Source organism: Festucalex cinctus, chromosome 15 (assembly GCF_051991245.1).
Source record: "Festucalex cinctus isolate MCC-2025b chromosome 15, RoL_Fcin_1.0, whole genome shotgun sequence".
Classification (NCBI taxonomy): Eukaryota; Metazoa; Chordata; class Actinopteri; order Syngnathiformes; family Syngnathidae; genus Festucalex; species Festucalex cinctus.
Window position 1 is genome coordinate 24,404,359 of NC_135425.1, and position 25,363 is coordinate 24,429,721.

The 25,363-nt window shown below is 41.2% G+C and overlaps 2 protein-coding genes across 4 annotated transcripts; both read left to right on the forward strand.

The window, feature by feature from the left end:
* The first annotated feature begins 1,326 nt into the window (after positions 1-1,326).
* aif1l (allograft inflammatory factor 1-like) lies at positions 1,327-14,102 on the forward strand. Of its 3 annotated transcripts, none has more exons than XM_077496744.1 (8): positions 1,327-1,569; positions 1,698-2,047; positions 3,940-4,127; positions 4,254-4,315; positions 7,191-7,257; positions 10,168-10,209; positions 10,318-10,483; positions 12,438-14,102. In XM_077496744.1, exons 3-8 carry the CDS (start codon positions 4,103-4,105, stop codon positions 12,526-12,528), a joined length of 453 nt encoding a protein of 150 aa, XP_077352870.1. In that variant the 5' UTR covers positions 1,327-1,569; positions 1,698-2,047; positions 3,940-4,102; the 3' UTR covers positions 12,529-14,102. The 3 variants fall into 3 exon arrangements, with proteins under 3 accessions (XP_077352870.1, XP_077352869.1, XP_077352871.1); XM_077496745.1 differs by having other exon boundaries at positions 1,332-1,433; positions 1,962-2,047; XM_077496743.1 differs by having other exon boundaries at positions 1,327-2,047.
* A 220-nt stretch (positions 14,103-14,322) lies between these two features.
* prkaa1 (protein kinase, AMP-activated, alpha 1 catalytic subunit) lies at positions 14,323-25,240 on the forward strand. Its single transcript, XM_077497607.1, has 9 exons — positions 14,323-15,140; positions 16,378-16,519; positions 17,091-17,184; positions 17,730-17,874; positions 18,747-18,834; positions 18,947-19,171; positions 20,338-20,866; positions 22,076-22,202; positions 22,326-25,240. Exons 1-9 carry the CDS (start codon positions 15,044-15,046, stop codon positions 22,622-22,624), a joined length of 1,746 nt encoding a protein of 581 aa, XP_077353733.1. The 5' UTR covers positions 14,323-15,043; the 3' UTR covers positions 22,625-25,240.
* The last annotated feature ends 123 nt before the right edge of the window (positions 25,241-25,363 follow it).

The window sequence follows — 25,363 nt, forward strand, 5'->3', positions numbered from 1 at the left end:
CTAGCCTGCTACTATCACACCAGTGTCAACTAGCTATGTAGCTAGCTAGCTATGTAGCTATGTCTAGCTAGCTGCCTAGCTAGTTATGTAGCTAGCTAGCTATTTCTATTTTCTATCTATCTTTCTATGTTCTTTCTATCTATCTATCTATCTATCTATCTATTAGTGCACAGTTTGACCTCACTAGTAACAAATACTTCTAAGACAAATAATCCTGCCAAATTTGTCCCACATGAGCAACATGAAAGTAGGCTACCATCACAAAAAAAAAGTCTGCCATTTACTTTAAAGCACTATTTTTTTTTGTCCATTTCCAGGTGTCCTTCAAATGCAAAGTCATCCTAGAGATTTTTTGTCCAATTGCTTCTAAATTTGAACCACAAGTTTTCATCACTGCGTGTGGGCGCAGCATGGCAGTGAAATTTAATGGCTCGCCGTAAAACAGGAATCTCTAATAACGCAGCGGTTAGCCCTCCTCCCGTGTTGTGTTAGAAATTCATCCCCCAAAGTCAGTTTGACTTAGCAACATGAAATGTGATCATCATGTCTATAAGCGGACACGCAAAAATGTCTCAAGAAAACACACAGGGAGTCGGCCATTTTGGTTCAAAGCAGACATTTTTAGGCTCATTATGCCATGTCCAGAGCCGCCCAGATTTGGGGCGGAAATTAAGCCCCCCAAAGACATTTTCACTCAGCAATATGAAATTTGGTATTTGTATTTATGTGTCTATCATGAGTAAACCCAGAAAAAAAATGTCTCAAGAAGCAATGAGTGAAAGCATACAGAGTCGGCCATCTTGGTTCAAAGTGGACATTTTTAGGGTCGTTTTGACCATTCCTGGGGCCGCCCAGTTTTTGAAGAATAACTCAAGACCCCGAAGCCATTTTCACTTAGCAACGTGAAATTTCATAATTGGCTCTGTTATGAATACACCCACAAAAAAAATCTCAAGAAGCAACGCCTGAAAACACAGAGGGGGTGATTCAAAGTGGACATTTTACGGTCTTTTTTTTTTTTTTTTTTTTTTTTTTTAACCATCTTCTCTCCCGACCAAGGACGTCAAACGCCCGACAATCTTTTGTCATAAGATTATTTTTATATGTGAGATGTGTTAAGAGTGGATTTGCCCCGATAATTGGGTCCAAAACCAGTCGGGGCCGACAATCTTAAATAATGAACATGTTCAATATTTACAACAAAAAATCTTAACGCCGAGGTGCGCCTGCGCCACCAACTGTGACGTCAACCGGAATGTAGCCAATCAAGAGGCGCCCTTACTGAAAAAGACGGAAGTGCGCATATACAAAAACAACAAGCATTATCAGAAAGCATGTCCGACCAGAAGCACACAGTCCGGTGGAACGCTACCATGGAGGACCAGGACCAGCTCGTGGGAGAAGTAGTCCGCAAACCACCATCATTACTTCCAGTTCGTCGCGTTTGTTGTCTTCCTTGTTGTGTCTCGTCATTTCAGTTGTTGTTTTTTTCCTCTTCCGGTTTTGATTAGAACACGTATAATCACGCGAGGTCTCTCACGGAGGACTGAAATGTTGACCAGTGTTGAGGTGATGAGGTTATCTGTGCACCTTTCACACAATACGACCAAAGCTGTTAAATGCCCGATTTTTTTTTAATCTTTATTTGTGGCATCTTGACAAAGATCAGATTGGAAAAATCCTTATATGTGTACCAGGATTTCGAGCATTCATGCAGCGAGCGTGACCTCTCAGTCTGGGGAAAAGCAACTCTACCATGACTCGATGCTGCCCTCATGTGGTTGCTGAGAGCGATTCCACCAGAGCCATTTTATGAGGCGCAAATAATCCGTTTCTCACAGAGTTGAGTTTTATTTATTTTTTAAATGGTAGTAGGCCTAGTAGTGATGAAGAACAGAGTGAACAAAAAATATATAGTTTATTTTAAGTAAAGCTTTTGTACATTTTCATTCATCTTCAAGGTTGTTATTGGAAAAACAAAATGGCTGTTCCACTTTGCTGGCCCAAATCACATGGACTCACATTGCAGCTGCGGTGAGTGTGTAAGGTACGTCTTATCTAAATCGTACTTTCTGCTCACGACTCGGTTTCATCAGCCTCATTCTGCAGTCTTACTCTTCCCGCCTCTGTTCCCTGCAGCTATTCATCCTTCCTCTCTTTGCACGGATTGAGGATTTTTTTTTCCCCAAAAGCCTCGGAGGATGCAATTACCCCTTAACCCCTGACCTGGTTCACCTCCAGTCTCTCTCCCCCCCCCCCCTCCGTGCGCGGTTCTGAATTATCACCCACAGCGCCGTGCGAGCCAGGAACTCATTTGCACCGGCTGCATTAAACGGTGCAAACAGTCGGCTCGTTCGCCGTCTGTATGACATTAAAAACTTTACTTCAAACTTTTTCAAACTGGGTGACATTAAAAAAAAAAAAAAAACCTCACTAAAAAGGAAAACTTTCATTGGAGAACTTGAACTACAGTGAGCCAAGGTGCGAATAGCGTAAGTTTGCGAGTAATTGACGTCTACAGGTTCTACAAGATTGTGACAAAAACAATGTTTCTATATTTGACATAGCTTTACACAAAACAGTGACTTTTTCAGTGAATAACATGGTAGAGTTGGGGGGCAATTAGGCCTATGCGAATTTGTGAAAACTGCCCGCTACAAGGCACAATGACTTTATAGACAAATATGCAACTTCTTCCATTACTTTTCTTGATTACGTAACGTTACACTTAGATAAATTCGTACTTTCTTTCACAATTCATTGGAAAACTTCACAACTGGAATGATTTTTTTTTTTTAACCAGCTAAGAGGCCTAATGATAGATTTCTCCCATTGCGTTTCCTGGTCACATTGATGAGGTCACTTGTTGTTAGGCAGAATTCATAGCTTCAGAGTTCAGCTATTCCCCCAATCATTCCCAAGTTTGTCGAGCGTTTCGGGTTGCTACTTTCTTTCAAACTTTTTTTTTACGCTATTGATAAAATATCAGGAAAACAATTAAACGCAACCTTTTTTCAAGATTTTGATTTCAGTAGCTACATTCAATGGAATATAAATACAATTAAATTGTGGTTACCTAGCAGTGATTGCATGATCCTTTCACCAATGTTTGCTTTACCAGTTTGCTTTATCACTTGTTGCTAGGCAGAATTTCTCATGTCTTATGGTGTTTTCACCCCAATGACAACTTTGTTTGTTTTTACTTTAAACAATTTGTTAGTATGCATACTCTGATGTGTGTACTCTAGTGCAGTTACTGAACTATCAGCACAATGGCTTTTACCTTGTCTATAAGCGCCACCTTGTGGGGGAGAAGTAATTTGCTTTTTTCTGGTTCATTCACAAATGTATTGCTCCACCTCTATAATCATATTTTCTGTAAACTATTTGTTTGAGTGTAGATTTGTTTTAGTGTAGAGATTTAGATACTTAAGAAGTATACCACTATTCATGAACAAAGCAAATACACAAACCAAATACAAACCTATGGAGGACCAAAAATGCCCAAATTAAAAAGTAATAATGAATAAAAACGTAACTTTCAAGTTAAAAGCAAAATACAGGCAAGAGGGCGAATCGATAAATGATTTCTATATATTTTTTTTAATTATGAATGGTTTTCGGTTACATTTCAGTTTGGAGCATAATCTTTTGAATCACAATCAAGCGGTAGTTTCACCACACGATGGCGAACGTGAGCAACATTTAGAGCGGAATACAAAGTGCATGTTTCAAAATAAAAGCTGCAAATTGCGCTTGGTCGCACTTGTTGCTTTCAGACAAGTTCCAGAAGAAGGTTTAGTGTATGTGTTTTACGTCATAAAGGAACGATGGTCTCGTTTGCGACTTCTTACTTCGTGAAAGTGAAGCCTTCAGTAATAATGTGATTTATTGTGGATAGACGTCACCGGATATGCATTACCTCGTTTGTTTTTTTAGAGGCAGTGGTTACCGGACCGGTGGCCACAGACTGAAGTGGGTGGAAAGCACACGCAGCCTTTGACCGAGCGAGGTTGGAGCATCACCCGCACGCTTGCGGTGGCCTTCTCGGCTCTCGAACTTTAACCCGTAAACTGGATTAAAACGCACACAAACCGCTGGGATGCCCGCGAGTAAAAACGTGCAAGGTAGGGTAACATTTTTTTTTTCTTCATTCGCCTGCCCCCATCGGTGGTAAGCTTCAATTCAAGTAATTACAATGGATTGTTTTAAGCTAGGTCACGTCCATTTTGACGTTTTTTCTTCCCATTTAGGAGGGAAAGCCTTCGGGCTGTTAAAGGAGCAACAAAGGCAAAAACTGGAGGAGGTAAACCAGGTAAATTGTGTTAAATGGTGTATTTTATTTTTTATTTTTTTTTATGGTAAACATGTCGACTATGGAAGTATGCGCGTGCACTTGAGAGTGTGACGAATCTTGGGGACGTCACCTCAAAATGTCTGACCTCATTGCGTTTTTTTTTTTTTATTTCCCCCCATTGTTGGTGTGTTTTGAATGTACGCTTTGGATTTCCCAACATTACACCTGTCTCCTCGCTGCTTTGACCCGGGGAACAGGTGTGCGCGTGCGTGTGCCTTTTGGATAGCGTACCAATGGGTTCCTTTGTCTACCAGTACTATTTCCCACGTTTTAAAATCATCTTTTGCATGTATTATTACACGATCACCCCCCACTATCATGTTACCCTGTTATCAGCTTCCCCCTTTGTGAGAACATGAACACAAGAGTAGATGAGGCCTGCGGGACATTCCTGTGCATCACTGCATCCTTTTTTTTTTTTTTTCATGTCATGTGCTCGGAGCTGGGGGAGGGGGGAAGTGGGGGTTCCCCACAAGATGAGGGTTCGGTTGTGAGCCAAATGTCTGTTTTGGGTTGTATTGTTCATCCAGCAGGCGCAAATGGAAAGCCATCATTAATTAATAGAACATTTTTTCCCTCCCACGCCACTCTTGGCCTACTAGTACTGTCATAAACTGGATATTTATGATATCGAATAAATACGTAAATATCTTTTTTTATATTGAATACATGCCCAAAGTGGCTCACAAGCCAGTGGAGCTTTTATTCGATGACCTTGGTGTTAGAGCTGAACAAGTAATGAAGTTCAAATCGACATTGCAATCTAGAAGAATGCAAAAATTCAAATTGCAACGTCTGGTGGGTTGGTGGGCTTTTGTATATTGAGCCGAAATCTTCCAAATTATTCAAAATAATCACTTCAGGAGACACAAAAGAATGGCTTTTTTTTTTTTTTTTTTCCCTCCCCCCAACTACTTAACATTACATCATCAAAGAGAGCCACACCCACCCACACCTGACCAATAGTACAGAACTACAGATTTTGAAAAAAAATATATAAAATGTACCAAATTGTGACTTCTGAGTTTCCGGCCTGACACCAGCGATGTTTTATTAATCCAAGATAAATACAGTTAAGGAGTGTAGTCCACATGTTGAAATATTGTATGCCTAACCTATAAGACCCAACATTTATGTATAATAAATATTATATTGTTTATTATAATACCGATGAATTTCTTCTTGTTAAAAAAAAAAAATAGAATGGAAAAGGGTTTCAAAAAACATTGAGTATTAAATTGCAATCACAAAATTGAGGAGGCAAAAAAATTGCAATTACAATATTTTTTTAAATTGCTCTGCCCTACTTTATCAGGTTTAAGTATTAGTAGTAGTATTAGTACAATCTTATTCAACATTAGTAGGACAACTTGGTGCACTAGTAACGTTCTTATTCTACAAGTGCTACTTTTGCCCTCCTACTTGTATTACAACCTTAAGATGGTTATCAAGGAGGTTAAAAAAAATCCTCAAGCAGCATTAATATCCAGAATTATCAACTTCTAGTTAACATGTATCAGGTCACTAGTTCAGGTCACTAGTACTGGTAGCACGCAAATGTTATAGCTAGTGCACAGTTTTATCTGCAAATGTGCCCGAGTCACTTGACTATTGTGCTGCCTGAAATGTCTTTCTGGTGAGGATGAAGCATACTACTAGTAAGTTGACCTTAAGTTGGGGACGAGATAGAACAAATCCTAAAATGTTTTTCTATAAGCTTGCAATTTCATGTTCAATTTCATACCGTATGTCAGTGGTGGGCAATAAAACCATAAGTCCTATGCGGCCTGCTCTAATAATAGTCACTTTAATCTCTCCGCCGAATATTAAAGGAAGGCATTTTATACTTTTTTTGTTTGTTTCAACTAAACTCCAAAGATGAGAAATAGCAATAAATGTTAAAACTACATTACAACTAAAACAAGCTTGTCATCTTGCCAAAGACTTTTCCTTCACGTTTGCGCTGCCATTTGCATCTCTAGTCAGAATTCACATGGCTTGAGCATAATTAGCAGTATTGTTGTCCATGTTTAATTTACCTTAAAGTATCTCCACATAACTGACATTTCTCATTTCAGGCGTATAGGCGGGATCGTTGTTGTGGGGCAAAAACGGCTCCGTTGATAGACCAAGTCAACCAGTGACCCCCAAAGGTTGCCAGTTTGAATCCCAGCTTCGACTATTTGCGGTCCAAGTGTCTCGCTAAAGATGCTGAACCTTAATTTGCTCCCAGTGGGCCTGGCAGTGCCTCTTTGGGTACCATTTGTGTAGATAAAGCGCTAAATAAATGTACACCATTTATCATATGTAGCATCGGGGTACTGTATAGATGCACAATATCAACAGTGATACGATATTATAAACATTGTCATTCGCCCGTTATGACGCTCATACGTGTGGGGACTCGCAGCAGATATTCACATTAGCCATGTTGTTGTTGTTTTTTTTGTTTTTTTTTGAATGCTCATTGTAATTTTAATACCGATCAAACGTGTCTAAGCGTATGAAAATGTTAACGCTGGAAGTAGTCTGGCCTTGATCCTCGTCGCGCTTCATTAGAAACGCAGCAGACTTATGGAGGTCAGACGAGAATGTGACTCCACATGGCGGATTGCTTCATTATCATTTCATTAGCGCGGAGCCCTCCTGGCATTTTTTTTTTTTTTTTCCTTAACGCCCTGGCGAGGTGTCCTACTTTTCGAAACTCACTCAGTCGCGACGAATCAACTTGGACAAGCGCCCCTGTTGTGTGAGTCACCATGTTTTGTTTTAAAACCTTTTTGACAGTAAGAATTGACTTAATCTGTTTGTTTTTTTTCCTACCTCTGATCAGGAATTCCTGGAGGATCAGAAGTACAGGGATGAAGATGACCTCGCAGAGAAACTGGAGGGTTTCAAAAGTAAGCAGAGCAATGTCGTTTGAACATTATCAACTTCGTTAAACACGCTCTTATTGTTAATGACAATTAAGGAGTGGTGATAAACATCACAAATCGACAGGTTTTTAGGGGGGGGAAAAAAACACATGAAACACGTTTTAGCAGCTAACCATGGAGATGCTAACGTAGCGGTCTACATCTTCAGTCGGCGTCAAAACAAAATCAGTCGTTTGTATATAAAAGGTTCTAACAAGAACAGGAAGTAGAAATCTACTGAAATGGAAGGACCAAATAGGAAAGTAACACTTCAGCTGAGTTCAAATGAGCTTGTTAACTGCTTTATGCTGGTTAAAATGAGTCTGCTGTATTCTTAGTGCAAAACGAGGTCGAGCGTCCAAACCATTTGACCACATTGAAGGCCGATTTTGACGAGCTTGAAGACGGTTGAGCTCGGGCGGCAGCGGTCGGAATGAAGTTGTACTCCTGCTTTACTGGCAAGTGTATCAGCCTCAATAGTTGTATAAATGTCTTCACAAACACACTTCCCCGTGTGGGAAACGGCTGCGCTGAGGTTTGCGAGGCTAAGTCGGGCCCGCGATGGAATGCGGCAGGAATTGTTTTTTATTTTTTATTTTTTTTATTGCCACCCGCTGTTATCATGCACTGCAGAACTTTGCTCCCGCCCGCCGGCAGAAACAAAAAACACCCTTACAACGACCTCATTGTGACATGCAGTCCCCTCCAAAAGTATTGGAACAGCAAGGTCAGTTGCTTTTCTTCTATACTGAAGACTAAAATTCTGAATTCCAGCTTTTATTTCCTGGTATTTTACATTGAGATGTGTTTAAATAAGTCAGGACTATCTTCAGAATGCAGCAAAAACAAAGGAATTGATTTTGCCGTTCCAATACTTTTGGAGGGGACTGTATAAACTGAGTTCAAATGCACAAACTGGGTGAATATTTCTTGTAGTTTGTCAGGGTACTACTCATGTTGTTTTGAACTGCGGCTGCACATTTTAGCATGACGTCAAGCTGCTTAGAGAAACCACAACAAAAGACTCCCTCGCTCCCTAAAGACTCACTGGGAAGACCAAAAACGCCATATTTCTTTTCTCTTGTCGTTGTGTGGCATACAAAATGAGTCGTGCTGAGAATTTGAAATATCAAATAGCCTCAACCAGTTTTTCCCACTTTCTGTCGAGCCAAGGCACATATTTTACATTGGAAAACACAATCAAGCAAAACATGTCTCCAAAACAATAGTGAACTGGGAAAATCTGTCCATCTCCCACCCAAAAAAAAAATGCAAATAGATGCCAAAGAGGACAACAACTGCTTTTGACTGAATGATGCTCCTCAACTCACTTTCACATAGTTCCTTGGCACCAAGAGGGGACTAAAGCAACGGATAGATGAACAAAGAGTCAACAAATCATTATTTTATCTTTTTCTTCATCAGACTATTAAGAATTTAGGTTAAAATTCCACAAGGTAAGCAGAGCTGCATTGCCACATTCACACATTATAGTGTTTGAAGTGTAATGTAATCACTCGGATCGATTCAGAGTTGTCATTTTATGTCCGTCCGTTTGCAATGTTGTGTGGTTCAAAATTCCGGATGCCACTGAAGGCACCGCATGAGCTCTCTGTCTGAGAGAGGAAAAAGGACCCCCGTGTTGCACTCTAAAGAGGCCGCGGACTTGGGTCGGCTTGTTCTTCCGTGGTTGCAGATGATCAACAGGCTGTGTCCCACTCAGCTGTGTTAACGTGTGTGAGACAGTGATGTGTGCATGCAAGGAGGCCCACTCCCCCAAGTTGGGGAACAGGCGGATCATTGTGCTGTCCTGCTCCCCTCGGGTTCACACAGTTAACGCAGTTCCGTCTCTCTCGCTCAGCCTCCCAACACACGCGCACACAGCTGCCATTGTGCCACAGAAGGTGTCATCTGACTAGAGGAGAGAAACCGGCGATATTTGAGGGGAAGAGAAGCCGGATTTTCCAAACAGCAGATGTTGAAACACTCTTGTTTGTGTCACTTATGTGTTATATCTGACTGATGCGTGTTTCTACTATGAAACGAGGGAGGGTGTGAACTATAATAGTTAACTCACCATTAATCGCTAATTTTATATCTGTTCTAAATGTACAATAATTTTTTTTTCAAAGTTTCATACTTGTTAACATAAAAGTGGGGGAAAAAAAACATTTAAATAAATATGACTGCATCTAGTCACTGCGATTGGCTGGCAACCAGTCCAGGGTGTACCCCTCCTACTGCCCAAAGCCAGCTGAGGTAGGCTCCAGCGACCCTTGTGAGCAATAAGCGGTCAAGAAAATGGATGGATGGATGCATCTAGTCATTGATACAGTATTTTCATAATTCAGAAGATGTAATCAACTGTTAAAAAAAAATAAATGAGTGTGATTGATTTGTGTTGGTCATTTTTCTGCCACTAGATGGCATAATTACATTTGTAAGACGGTGACAGCTCAGTGCATTTTTCTTTTCATATTGAGAACTATCTCATTTTTAATGTGAGATAACTTGTGAAATTCTACACATTTTTAAAATTGTAAAATACAACTTGACCCCAGTCTCCACAAATATATGCATGATTATTCCATTTATTACTGCTGAAATTTTGGTGCGGACGTGTCTGCTGCGTTGCGACTGGAATTCCCCCGGTACAGGCTTTCCAAGTAAGGCGCGGTCATTAATTGCGTGTTTAAAAAAAAAAAAAAAAAATGGTGGCATTAAAAGAACTTTAAAATAACTCAAAATGAACTCAATAATTTTGACACCCCTAGTTTTTACGGGTCAGCTGAGAAAGAAGCCGCCTGTCATGATCAGCTGTTCTTTCTTCATGCTGCCATGCTTGTTTTTTTTTTGTTATTTTTTTTCTTATCGCCTATTCTGCTTGTTTCACAGATAAATATGCTGAATTTGATCTGAATGACCAAGGCGAGATCGGTGAGTAACCGGGATGTGAAACAAAAGACAACAACCAAACGTTGACTTATGAACTCCACAAAATGACGCAGCTGTCTGATTTATTTTTATTTTTTTGTCTGCTCTCAGATTTGATGGGCCTCAAGCGGATGATGGAGAAATTGGGTGTTCCCAAGACCCACTTGGAGCTGAAGAAGATGATCATGGAGGTGACGGGCGGCGGCAGCAGCAACACCATCGACTACAGGGACTTCGTCAAGATGATGCTGGGCAAACGCTCGGCCGTGCTCAAGCTGTGAGTGCGAAGCGTGCGTGCGTGCGTAGCGTCTTGTAACCATCTGCTCGCCGCGCCGCATCAGCCAATTGTGTCATCCGTCCTCGTGGGATGAACGCTGATGTCACTGGCCCGCGGGCCGCCTCGGCCGTTAATCTCCATGGCAACAAAAGCCGGCCGTCGTTATTCTTAGCTGCGGGATCATGTGATTAGGCAAGTGATTATTCGTGAGTCATCGACGACCGCACAAAAAGTTTTGCATCTAAAAGTCATCGGCGTTCCGTGACTAAGGGGAAACAAAAAAAAATAATCATTTGAAAGGCACGGTGATGTTTGCCGCCATTTTGAATCGGGTTAACGCAGATGATCCCTTTTTAAAGCAGCCGGCCTCTGGGGCGAGATGCATGTCAGCTCTGCGGGACTAAGCCGGCTGCACTGTTTAGTTGGCAAATCTCCTTATCCTTAAATGCAGCAAGCGCAGAAAAAAAAATGCACAACTTTTCCTCCTTTGCACGCCAACAAAAATACGTCACCCACACAACTGTCATGTGTGAAGAAACCAGTGCCATCTTTTTGTCTCTTGTCACAAAAGGTGCGACAAATGTCCCCTGCCATTTTCCGTCAAGCCCGACCTGACCTGATTTTATTCATTACTCCCCTTCAATTTTCCCACAAAGCTTTCACATCTTTCAAGACTTTACCCACCCAAATTAAACATAAACTACCCAGCTGAATCTTTACAATGCGGTCATAAAGTGATTCAGCACATTTTTGTTCAGATATGCATTGTTGACAAAACAAAGCGATATCAACATCCATCCGTCTATATCAAGACTGCCCCTGACAAACAATGATACAATATGTTCTACTATGCCAAAATGTAGTGCCTATCGTAATAATAGAGCTTTAGTGGTTCTTATCAAGGAATGTAACCATGACTCAGTCCAGCGACTGGAGGAGGGAGGGGGGGAAAAAAAAAAAACTTGCAGGAGCCCTCAAGCAAAACAGCTTTGAATTGATAACATTCCACACAATTGACAGAATTCTTAATCAAGCGCCAGCAGCTATGAAGGTGAAAAATGCAGCTCTGCTGAGCTTTTCTGTAAAGTGTGATAGGAGCTTAAATGTTTTTTCCAGGCATTTGGCAGAAGACGAAACGCTTAACAGAGAATTAACGTCCATTCAGCTCCTGCTTCGTATTCAGGTAGACTCGGCGTGAAAAACGGAGAACACTGAAAATGTATTCAAAGTGTCTGTGGTCAGGAAATGACGGCGACGGCGGCGGCGGCGGCGGCTTGTTCAACATCTGGATGACTTCTCTCTCTGGGACTTACTGGAGCCAGTTCTCCAAAAAAGGAAATTAAATGGCTCTAAATAGCTGCCGCCAAATCTTTTCAGTGCGTACAATCATTCCTTTGACGCGTCCCCCTGGTGCTCAGACACATCGTTGTCTGACCCTGTCGTAACTGCTTGCCTGTCCCGTGGGTAAATTTTGGGTAAATTGACCCATAAAATGGATTGTTCCATTTTTGATTTGGGTTACTTTTGACCCAACTGTTTTTAGAGTCTAGTTTATTATAAATGTAAGATGTATTTAGTTTTTGTTTTTTAAAAACATTTTCTTTTTTCTTTTTTCCATTTATAAAAATGTTTATGTTCAATTTTAGTTTATTATTTTGTTACTTTTCCTATACAACTGACACATTAAACAAAAGCATATTAAACATTGTATATTTCAACTCCACAATCTTCAACCAAAACGTATTACTTAAATCTTGATATCTAAATGGAAACTTCTGTTATGGAACACTATTGACAGGCTAATAATGTAGCTTAGCGTAGCCGTTACATGGATCAGCAACACATTTGGTCAGGGCTTATCATGCCTCATCTGTTAACTTTGGAGAATGAAACGGTTCTTTCACTGCAACCATTTTATTTTTGACTCTTTTTCTTCTTCTTCCTCCTTCCGCAGAGTCTTGATCTTCGAAGACAAAGCCAACGGGGCGGCACCCTGCAAGCCGGACGGCCCGCCTCCCAAGCGGGACATTGCCAGCCTGCCTTAATAAGCCTGCCTCCCCCTCCCGCACCCGACCCCCCCCGCAACCGCCCTTTCCTGCCCCTGCTTTCCAACGTTCTTACCCTGGTGGACCACTGATGGACGGAGGAGGGTATTTTTGTGACGTACGGTGTCTGTTTTGCATTTGATGGAACTCCTCGCTAAACATTTTTTGACTGTGAATGTTATTCGTTTGTTAAATTGTAGCATCCGTCGTGTTTGTGTAATCTCCAATTTTTATTATTATTTTTTTTAAATATAAATAGTCGAGTGTTGTGTATTAAGGGAAGATGCTTTTATTTTTTAGACGAGCACAAGCAGCTTTTCCTCATCCCATTTCCGCAGCAGCCTCGCAGGGATTCCCGCCGTGCCGACCTCGGTCCGCGTTTGAGAGATTACGGGGGCCCCGGGGCCCCCCCACTTCCTGCGGAGCCGGAACACTGATCTGGAATCAGTGACTGGTTTGTCAAGTCCGCGTTTTGGACTTTGGCCCGCGCTTGCGTCGCGGTTCGAAGGTCAAAGGCGCGCACGTGTAGGAGGACTGTGATTTTTACGGGCACAAATGTAACGCGCAACAATAACAACAGTACAATCATGTTCTTTCCAAGTGCCTCAATGCGGAAACAACAGGGAGTGCGTGCGAATGCGCGGTCCAAGCAGTAAAAAAAAAAAAAGTGAGAACTCCACCAATGCGTGAAATCTGTGTTCTTTGATGTTGAATTTTTGTTGTACAACATTCTTTTGAGTGTTCACAAGTGATTTGATCCTCCTCTGACCCACTTACCTTCTTTTAACACCTTTTTGTCAGTTGTTTGCTCAACAATTCGGTTCATTTTGGCATTGCAAGTCTCGCACAATGTCATAACTTCTTACAGTGGTACCTCCTATGTTTGGTCCAACTTGAAAATAATCAGTTATACAGTACTCACAAAATTCGAGGGATGTTGAACTTTGTGGTGGGACTTCAGGATAAAATGCACTCTAATCTTGTTTTATTTTGACAGGTATCTTGATTTGGCCTCTTAAACTTTTGACTGCAGATCCCCCTATTGAATATTCCAGTACAATTTTCTGTTAACTAAAAAGCACACTGAACTGTTTTGTATTAACAGTTTACCATTCCAATAGTCAGTAGGGACAAGCATATGGCAGCTAACCAGTCGGCGGCTAGCATAAGAAGCTAACTCTACATCTTGACTCGAGTCCAATAGAATTTGTTTGCATTGGTCTAATTCATGGTCGCTTCCAGAGCATCTTCTCGAAATGAGGTCCAGGGTATGCAGTTGATATTTGATGAGTGATTTAAAGGCTTATTTTTAAAAAATTGTACAAATGTAAGGACCTTGGATGTACCACTCAATTTCATTTTAGTTGTGTGTGTGTGTGCACTGCTGTCATTTTATGCCTCTGACTTTCCAGTCGCACTGTCTGACTGTGAACGTTATTGTTTTAATGCCCATTCAATGCGTGTTCGTTCTACCTTGAGCTGCTGTTTGGTTTACAGCGCGCAAGCATTTTTTTATTTATTTATTTTTTTTTTTTTTGTGCAGGCACCAAAGGAATTAAAACATTCTTCTGACACTTTGTTTACCGTGGGATGTTTATAATGTGGTGCTTTTAAATATAAAGACTAAATCAGGGGCCCAGCAAGCACTTAAGTAGAACAGTTTGATTTGGTTTCCATTTTCCAGCTCACTTAACCTGTCAAAACAAGCTAGTGTCTTTATAACACTCGATTATATCAATAGCTTTGATTCACGGCTATTGAGTGCTTTTTTTGTTTTTTTTTATACCGTTGTGCAGCAGTCTGCTGCCCTCTACTGACAACTACGTGCTTGCGCTCAGCCAAGGCGTGCACTAAAATTGAAGGCAACTTAAAAGGAGAAATAATAAATTAATGCCTAAAATTGAGTTGATATGGCGAAGGTGCACTTTGAAGCCAACAACTTATAAATTATTTCGGTTATATAATGAATCCACCCCTTTATTCGTCACAAATATGAGTACTGTATAATATTTCGGCCAACGCCTTTTCTTGTTTACTCTGGTGGCCGATTGCGTTAAACAGAAAGGAGCTTGTTTTGTTTAGGTTAGCGGGAAGTGCGCACTGGGTGCAAACAGAAGATAAGGACGCGAGGGTGTCCCCTCACCCTTACAATTTTTTGCCAGCTTTTTGAACAGTCTCGATCGGTCACCGTGATTGTGTTTACAAGCAGTCGGTTGATTTGTGCTTTGTGACGTGTCTAATAAGTCCTACATGTTTGTAAAGTACAACGCAAGTAAGTTGATTTGTAAAATAATCAACGGGTGTTTAATGGGCTTGTAAATTTCCGAGGGTGACTTGAAAGCACCACGCTACGTCATTTACGTTCGACTACGTCAGGCAAGGCTGCTGTAAGCGTCGTTTGCGTCGGCCCCTCCCACTACGTTCGGCGCGGAGGCTCGCTCGGAGTCGGCAGCTCTCAACTCAGTCCATCTGTACCCGCCGCTTGCTGCTTGGCTAGCGAGGCCACTGCGGGAAGATGGCGACGGAGAAAACGAAACACGAGGGCAGAGTCAAAATCGGCCACTACATCCTCGGCGACACGCTCGGAGTGGGCACGTTCGGGAAGGTGAAAGGTAAGAAGCGGCGAGACCTCCCCTCACTTCATACTTCAAGTGAAAGATGGTGGCCGGCGAAGCTTTTTAGCATCGCGGCTAATTCGCCTAGCTAACTTGTCAACCCGGGAAAGGCGTCGCACTTGTCTCTTCCTCCGGCCTGTTTTGCTCTAACTTGTTTGCGGCGACTTGTCGACGCAGCATACCGCTGGTTAGCACCGGTTGGTTCTGCTCAGGGCGGCGTAGTTGTCGGTTAGCCGGCGAGAGCCACAAGTCGCTTGTCAAGGTAGCCACCGGGAAGTGAAGCTCATCTAATTAACGATATCGCGAGCTAATGATAAAAGAAAAAGAAAAAAACATGCCGCTGTTCACTTAACGCCGCCAGGCATGATGTTTAGAGGCAACTTAATTGACTGTCAGGCTGAGTATTCAAATTTATTAAGTTATTTTCAGTGGGGGGTGCACTGAAGTTTTGTAATGGGGGAGGGGGGCACAAGTGACGTGACCTGAGTTTAATTAAATTCTCTTGTCATTATTATTTTGATGTCTTTGTTTCTACGTGGTGCAGACGTAAAGTACTGCAAATTGTCTTTACATGATGACACAGTGGTGCCTTGAAAATGAAACAAAAATAAAAATTAATTACAATGAAATGCAGATTTAATTAAACAATAAAAACTAGGGATGTATCAATCTGGACAGGTGGTCATAAATCGAGGTGGTCAAGGAGTTTTACCATATCAGCTGAACGATTTTGAGATTGCTTCACTCGGAATGCAAATAACAATCTGACGGTACAGTACATTTGTTGTGGACTGCCTAAGCACTAACGTTTCTGATCTGTGTGCTAGAGAAAGGGAAAGGAGAGGCACAAAAAAAATCAATATCCACACAGTCTGCACAAATACACTTATTTGTGGAAAAAAAAAACATTTATTTTTGCTTCAAATCCGTGGTCTACTTGCTAATATATTAGACACAAATCCAGAATTGATATTTTTTGTGACATGTTTGTTTGGTGGCGCGGCGTTAAAATTTTTGTGTCGTCAAATATGGATCAATAAAGGTTGGTAAACACTGTCGAGTGCAAAAGCTTTGTTTGCTACTGGTCCACTTTTTAAGTCTGTTAAAAATGCTCTTGACTACACACAAAAAGCTGCCGATTCTCATACAATGAACAAAATGTTTTGTTTTTGAAAAACAAAACGGCCGTCGCGCGTGCTCATTTAATTGTTTTCATTGCGTCGTCTTCTCGCAGTGGGCCAACACGAGCTGACCAAGCACCAAGTGGCCGTGAAGATTCTCAACCGGCAGAAGATCCGCAGTTTAGATGTGGTGGGCAAGATCCGCCGGGAGATCCAGAACCTCAAGCTTTTTAGACACCCTCACATAATTAAACTGTAAGTCCGAGATTATGACCCGCATGCACCTCCTCTAATTCCGACCACCCCCCCACCTGCCGCCACATTATTGCCATCCACTGAGCTATTTGCGGCCTTTTTAATGGTGGCTTCCAGAGGTCGTCCATTTGGGATGATACCCGTCTGAGACTCGTTTATCCCCTCGCAATTGGGTGTATGTTGCTAAATTTAACGTGAATTAACGCACAAATTGGGTGGAACAGTTGAAAAAATTGAAAGGGAAGCGGTGGCTGGCTGATGTGAAACGGAGTCGGGCTTTGTTTATGCTGCGCTCCCTGGCCCACTGTTGGCAAAGATGGCATCTCAGACGCACACAAAGGGAGTTTACATTCCTGCGCGTGGATGACATGGAGGTGCTATGTGAGCAATGTGGCGGCTGGTTCGCAGCTCTGCAGCGTACTCGTATTTGACTAATTCCACCGCTTTAAATGTTTATGCTATTGGATGATGATTGAGTTCATATTTTGTAGTCGACATTTTTGCATAGCCGATTGTGCAAAAATGTGTCACCTTGTGTGCACGCGTTTGTAACCAACCAATCACACGACAGGTATCAGGTTATCAGCACCCCGACGGATATCTTCATGGTGATGGAGTACGTCTCGGGAGGGGAGCTCTTTGACTACATCCTCAAGAATGGAAAGGTAATCTTCTTTTTCTTGGAGTTTCCTTATCTGGGGTCGCCGTTTCGTGTGGGCCAAAAAAAACAACTCAGAATTCCATCAAGTGTATTGATCAAACCACATAACTTATGAACTGCCAAGCTAGCATAATTAGCGTCACTGTTGTGGCGGTTGTTACCCTTTAAGCAACTGACAAAGCAACATACGTAAACATACTCTATAAAAATACTCACAATATTCTGTGTCCACAATATTACTGAAGCTTATTGAGTCACTTAGTTGTGAAACTCATCTATTATGTTTGTTTCATCCTGCCCCCTAGTGGCGAAGTTGCACACACCAGAAAGCGCACAATGTCTAATATTTACGTTATTACTGAAGTATTTTATAAAGATCAATTTTGAGCAGCCATACGAGAAGAACTTGCCGATGCTGTCTGCCTTGCACTTTTTTTTTTTTCCTCCCCCAAGATGTCAGAAAATGACGCAAGGCGTCGCATTGTGCTTCTCACTTCCTCGCACTCAATTTGCAACTTTTTTTTTTTTTTTTTTTCCCCCTTCCGGCAGTTGGACGAGAAGGAGAGCCGTCGACTGTTCCAGCAGATCATCTCGGCGGTGGATTATTGCCACCGGCACATGGTGGTGCACCGGGACCTCAAGCCGGAGAATGTCCTGCTCGACGCGCACATGAATGCCAAGATCGCCGATTTTGGTGAGATCTGATTGGTTAACATTGACGTCGTCAAATCCAGCGCAGCTCGTCCCATTTTGACAAGTTCAATCGATACATATAATTATCATTATGAAGAATAAACTGTCATACCATAAATGTATAGCTACATTTCTTTGAATAAATATCAACAAAATAGTTAAATATTTTCAAAACGTTCATTTCATCTTATATTTGACATCTTAATGAATACTGCAATCACTTCATGCGTATTGTAATTTTATTTAATCATGATTTTTATCTTACTTCACATTTTAATTAACAGTAATAAAATAACTTTAATAATTTTAGTTCATTAATTCAGTTTTTGATGAATTATACAATTCGTTGTATTTTTATATATGTAAATTGTGGAGTATTGCAGGAAATAAGTACATTTGATACATTCATTAATTTCATTTCAATTAAGCAATGTAATAAATTGTTTCACACTTGGATAAAAATTGACTTGTATTTTTAAGCTAAATGAAAAAATGTAGGAAATGCATACATAAGTCGTCAATCAAATAAATATTTGCAACTATGAATCCATCTTACATTTTAGATTTGTGACTTTTTAATGACGTAAATAGATTTTGAAATATATATACGTTGCATAAATGTTTTGTTCATGCAGCTCACATTTCACCTTAGCAATTTTTTTTTCATAAAGTCATGAATTCAAAGTAAAGTGTCATGAAATGATTACATTCAAATCCTAAAATAAATACTCAGTATAAAAAATGTCAGATTTAGATTTCACATTTGAATCACTTCAATCCATTTATTTATGCATATTTCAATTTCTTGTATGCTGATATCGGCGTATCGGCCCCAAATTGTTCCCCTAATGAGCCCTTTTGTTTTGTGTGCAGGTTTATCAAACATGATGTCCGATGGCGAATTCCTGCGGACGAGTTGCGGCTCTCCCAACTATGCGGCCCCTGAAGTCATCTCGGGGAGGTTCGGAACGTTCACGAGCACCACCGTTTAACGCTCTTGCGTCGTGAAATATTATTGGATCATCTGATTCTTTTTTTTTTTTTTTTTCTTCTTCTTCTTTTTTTGTCGTCAGGTTATACGCCGGCCCCGAGGTGGACATCTGGAGCAGCGGGGTGATCCTCTACGCCCTGCTGTGCGGCACGCTGCCGTTCGACGACGACCACGTGCCCACGCTCTTCAAGAAGATCTGCGACGGCATCTTCTTCACGCCGCCGTACCTGAACCCGGCCGTCACCAGCCTCCTGAAGCACATGCTGCAGGTGGACCCTATGAAGAGGGCCACCATCAAGGAGATCAGGTGAGGAGGACGTCATGAACATTCTCTCAAGATGGTGGCCGCCGTTGCTAATGCGTGACTCCTACTACTGCTACTTTTGATTCTGCTTCCATTTCTTGTACTTTCTTTTGGTGGCTGCTTTTGGTACATTACCGCCACCTTCAGGCTCCTGGCAGTGATGCAACAAAAGTATTTGGCAAACACCGAAAGAAAGTCAACACCGTTGGGGGACAGACATTTTGGGTGTCTGTCCAAGATCAAATTTTAATTTGTACAAGTCAGAGCCAAAGTATGAAAAGAAGAAGTGTGACGGAAAAATAAAATATATTTATACCAAACCACTTTATTCATCTAGCATGTTTAAAAGCCAACAGAAATTGACACCAAAGTGTTGTACATACAAAAACAAATAAATTAATTAAAAAAATATATCATATTAAAATATCATTACATTAAAAATGCAGTGTGTTAAGGGACAAAATGTGGGAGTCACTCCTGGGTTTAAAAATAAATAAATAAATATTTATGTAAGTTGATTATGGGTACAAAAAAAAAAACTGGAACAAAATACCTTTTTGGTAAGTGAAGCGGGAGTTGCAATTAAAATTTTTAGATTATGTGATAGCCCTACTAATATAATATCAGTACAGTTAATCCTTTAAAGGGATACTTGACTCATTGAGCCATTTATAAAAAGTTTATATTTTGTCCAGAATGAATTTGATAACTTCATTATTTTTTCATATGCAAGTAATAGTTTTGAAAACACATTTTTCCACTTGCTGTTGACTGAAGATGACGTCACCTGTGCTGAGGAAACATCACCTGTTTTCTGGGTCTGGTCGGTAAACTGAGTCATGATTGGTCGTCACCTACTTCCTCAGCACCGGTGATGTCATCATTCGTTGCCAGCGAGTAGAAAAATTACTTTTTAAATGTTTTAATTCTACATGAAAAATGCTGAAATTTTCACATGAATTATAGATAAAATATTAACTTTTTACTGCTGAAAATGGCTGAATGAGTCAAGTATCGCTTTAATGCTGTGTGAAACGAGGTCTGGTGAGTGAAACGTTGAGGCATTTATTTTTTTCCCTGAACAGGTTACTCAGATTTAAGGCATCCGTCGGTGATAGTAGCATCTTAACTGGCCTTGCGGGTTGTTTTTTTTTGTTTCCCTCACGCAGAGAAGATGACTGGTTCAAGCAGGACCTTCCCAAGTACTTGTTCCCCGAGGACCCGTCGTACAGCAACAACATGATCGACGACGAGGCCCTGAAGGAAGTGTGCGACAAGTTTGAGTGCACCGAGGAGGAGGTGCTGGCGTGCATCTACAGCCGCAACCACCAGGACCCGCTGGCCGTGGCCTACCACCTCATCATCGACAACCGCCGCATCATGAACGAGGCCAAGGACTTCTACCTGGCGTCCAGCCCGCCCGACTCCTTCCTGGACGACCAGCACCTCACCTCCTCCTCCTCGGCGGCGGCGGCATCGGCCGCCGTGGTCAAGCCCCACCCGGAGCGCGTGCCCTTCCTGGTGGCGGAGACGCCGCCGCGGCCGCGCCACACGCTGGACGAGCTCAATCCGCAGAAGTCCAAGCACCAGGGCGTGCGGCGGGCCAAGTGGCACCTGGGCATCCGCAGCCAGAGCAGACCCAACGACATCATGACCGAAGTGTGCCGAGCCATGAAGCAGCTGGACTATGAGTGGAAGGTGAGATGGATACGCAACCATTTCTAGTCAGTTTTCACTCGGCATTGGGCGCTGGTGATTAGATTGCGGCGGTTTGAGAACCAAAATCGCAATATCATGGTATTAAAATTACAGCTCTAATTGACCCTTTTTTTAAATTAAGGCTCCAAATTATTTTATTTTTTTTTATTCATTATAATAATTTATTAATTAACTAATTAATTAATTAATTAAATAACAATAGTCATTATAAGAATAATAATTATCAAAAAAACTACAAAATAACTGATTGCACTGGTGCGAGTCGATGAATTTTTTTTTTTTCCCCCCTCAAATTTTAGGGACAAAATGCCACCATTTGGGGGCAGTCTGGAGCCCTGGAAATATTTGGGGCAATAAAAACTGAACTTTTTCAAATTTTCAGTAGATGTACGATAGCAACAAAATATAAGTCATTTTTAATTTAAAACTAATACTAAAAACTCGGAGTTTAATCCGAGTGGATTCAAAATTGTCTCAAATTATAGGGGCAAAATTGGGTCAATAAAAGCTGAACTTTTTTTTAAATGTTCACAACATGACTGATAAATTGGCTGAAGTTTGGAGCAGAGTACGATAGCAGCAACATTTTTCAAGAATAAGTCATAATTAAAAATAAATAAATGCAATTTGTAAAATTATTGGTAATTGAAAAATGTTCTCAAATTGTAAGGTCAAAATGCCATTTTGGAACAGTCTGGAGCCCTGGAAATTTTTGGGTCACTAAAAAATGAACTTTTTTCCTATTGAGCACCGCCGCCCAAGATGGCCGCCGTTTTATCTTTAAACAAATTTTAGAATGTTTGGCACGGAAGGAAATGTTTACCATGTTAAGTTTCCATAAATAAATGTCAGGATTCTTCTTCTGTTTTAATTCTTCTTATTAATTTACAGTGTCCCATCACTGGAGAGCTATTTTTAGAATTGACCCATTGGCTACTCATGTTTTCATTGGGGCTAACTAGTACCTGCTGGCAGCATTTATTTCATTTGTCTTGGACAATGCACATTTATCAGAGCAAAATGGATCAGTGTTTGCAGCGTCTTTTGTCTAGGTAGGGAGGACAAAAAGTTAATTGGAGGCAATTCAAAGAGGGGGTTCGTTTACCCAACTCAGCAAGTAGCCAAACACGTTGTTCTCTGATTCAATGTCCCGTGAGTTTTTTTTTTGTTTTGTTTCTGTTCTTTCAGGTTGTGAATCCTTATTACTTGCGCGTGAAAAGGAAAAACCCCGTGACGGGCATGCAGACCAAGATGAGCCTTCAACTCTACCAAGTGGACAGCCGAACCTACCTCCTCGATTTCCGAAGTATCGACGGTACGTCCCAAGCTCAACCTCGTCCGTGTCGGTCAAACACCTGCAAAAACGGGAAGTAAAAATGGCACACAAGATTTTGACTTTTTTTTTTTTTTTTTTTTTTTTTTTTTTTCCCCCCTCCAGACGACATGTTGGAAACCAAATCGGGCACGGCCACGCCGCTGCGCTCCGGCTCGGTCGGCAACTACCGCACCACCATCAAGAGCGAGGCGGCGGACGGCGCCGACTCGCCCGCCTCCTCCGCCGGCGCAGGCCCTCCGCCCAAGATGGCCGAGGGCTCGCTGGCGTCCTCGCTCACCTCGTCCGTCGACTCGACGGGGGGCGCCGCCGACGCCCCCCCGCCGGCCGCGCCGCGCCCGGGCAGCCACACCATCGAGTTCTTCGAGATGTGCGCCAACCTCATCAAACTGCTCGCGCGATAGCTCGCCACGCCAAACGCGCTAACTTACACGCGGCGATCGCTTATATAGCCTTGTTTTGCTCTCCGAGTGTCTTTTCTTTTTTTTTTTTTTAAAGCAATAAGCATGCAGTTTGGGGACGGCCCACGACGCCGGGGATGAGCCGAGACGTAGGGGAGAGCATATTTTGGATCAATACGTTAACACCTTGTGGAGTGATTACACTGAATTCGCTGTACTGTCGAGCCAGCCAGCTTCCAGTGCAAAAAAAAAATATATAATCAATAAGATCAACTTTTTTTTGTTGTTGTTGTTTTTTTTCCTATGCGGGAGAAGGAAGAAGCAGCACTTTTTTTGCACACCTTTCCTTTCATTCCTGCCGCTCTCGTTTCGGTTTCCTCAAATGGCGGCGCGCTCATCGGGGCTGTCAGGAAGTGCAATGACCCCCTAACCCCGATAAGCCCCTCCTCCTCCTCCTCCTCCTCTATCATCATCAGTTTTATGTTCCAAGTTTGTAATGACCGTGTTAGGCCCGTAATATAAAAGTGTTGCTTAATTTGACGCCATCTTTTTGGGGACCTATGTTGAACCAGGGTTCAGAGGTTTGTGTAAAAGTAGTGCTTTGGTGCCATGTTGGTCATAAGAAATTTAGAGTGCTTCATCTACGCAGGCCATCGTTAAAACAGTGCTTTGACGCCATCTTTGTGGCCATTATAATTTTTTTTTTTTTTTTTTTTTTTGAGGATTTATTTATGGCAGGGCTCTGGCCCTCTCCCAGAAAATATCAGGGGAACACTGTACTTTTTTTTTTTTTTTTTTGACATAGCTATATCAATTCTTTAAGGGTGGATTTACACTACAAGTCCAAGTGGCACTAGTTCATATCTCCAAGTACATTTCAAATAAAACATGTTCTTCACTTGCATCCAGACGGGACCAAATTCCACAAATAACTGCAAGTAAACAGTAATACGTCAATACAAATCTTAAAAATTAAAAAAACGAAAACAGGATGGGACACGCCGTTATTTTCTCTGATGTAGCAAGTAGCTGAACAGCAAAGTTCACAATAGGTGTTTAATCAGTGAAAATGTCCAAGGACGGATGTTTTTGCGCCTTTCTGTGACTCCTCCAGTCTCTCGTTAAGTCTGTTGCAAACGTCTGATAGCAGTAAAAGCTCCACTGGACAAAAAAAAAAACGTGCAAATGGTGTCACTTCAACTACGCAGTGTAAATCCAGCCCAAGTGGAAATACGTTTAGTCCCTGAGATCTATTGCTGGATTATTTTTTTATTATTTTTTCCTGCTTTTTATAATCTGCATCACTTGTCAATCGTAATCGAGCATGATTTCACAATTCATTCAATTCCCGTGTGTCAACTCGTGTTAATTTAACCAACACATAGTGGGGGGAATTGACGACAGTTTTGCCATGAAGTCGTGTGCCTACTTGATGATCAATTTAAATGAAATATATCTTGCAGTATTTTTGACTTGACAATCTTAAATTAACATCCCCCCCCCCTTCAGTTTATGGAGAACCGTGGAACTATTGAATGCTGTTCGCTCGTCAAAACTCTGAGATTTCGTCATGTTCTGTTTCATTGTCAACTATTAAAATGGAAATTGTTGTTTTGCTTTGCTTGTTTTATTCTTGTGTTAATCATTTGGAATTGTACTGATTAAGATTTGCCTTTTTTTTTGTCTCTTCAGTTTACTAAAAAAAAAAAAAATGTCACGAGCAAATATTTCTCACCCCCATGTGTGTACTTCATTACAATGAATAATTTCTAGAAAAGCATCACATGCAAGTATTTCTCAGACGGACGAGCTTATGAATGTGTCATCCGTGATGGAAATCTTTGATCGTTTGCTGTCAGGTTGCCTTATTTGGCAGCAGCGGGGAACCTTACAAGCGCTTGATATGGCCCCAAAAACATTGAACACACAAATGCTTTTAATTCCTAAGCATATTTTGGGTGATATTTTTTTTCAAAAAATGTATTTTAATTTAAACTAAAATAGGAGCAAAGGTTCCCTGCTGCCGCCTTACCAGTACTGTTTTGAATTATTGGCCCAATTTCATTCCCAGTGTTGTCACACATAAGAAGGAAAGAAAAAAAATGCAACTTGCATTGTTTTTAATCATTTTTGCCAAACTACTGCGGACCTGTGATCCAGGTCGGTGTTTTTTTTTTTTTTTTTTAATTGTATTATTCTTTCCACTGTTAAGACACAAAACATTGTGTTTTTATGAAGCGGTATCAGTGGTTGCTGAAAAGCTTTAAAAAAAAAAATGTTTGAAAATATGTTGCTTGTTACATTTCATTCCGACTGAACACCTTAAATTGAAGCTTTTCTCTTTTTTTTTCTTTTTTTTTAATAAAGTTTATGGAACATAGAATCATAGAGATGAGGGAAGGGTGTACTTTGGGCTTACAATTTTGGGTGTGTTTTTGGTTATTTGTATGTAGAAATGACGAATGTTTGGGGAAATGACTGTTTGGAGTGGAATTTGTTTCAACTGTTTTGTGTAAAGGGACCCGACTTGAGTGATTTGATCGTGCTGTATATCTGAATGAACAGTGTCGGAATCGTTTGTATACACAACTGCCTAAATAAACTGCTAAATTGCACATACATCTTCAAGGCATGACTATTTATTTTAAAAACGTAACTAACGTCATTTCGTAAAGTCGAACAAAATTTAAAAACAGTACATTTTAAATTAGAGCAACGTAAGCCGGTTTGTCGGCTGCTGCA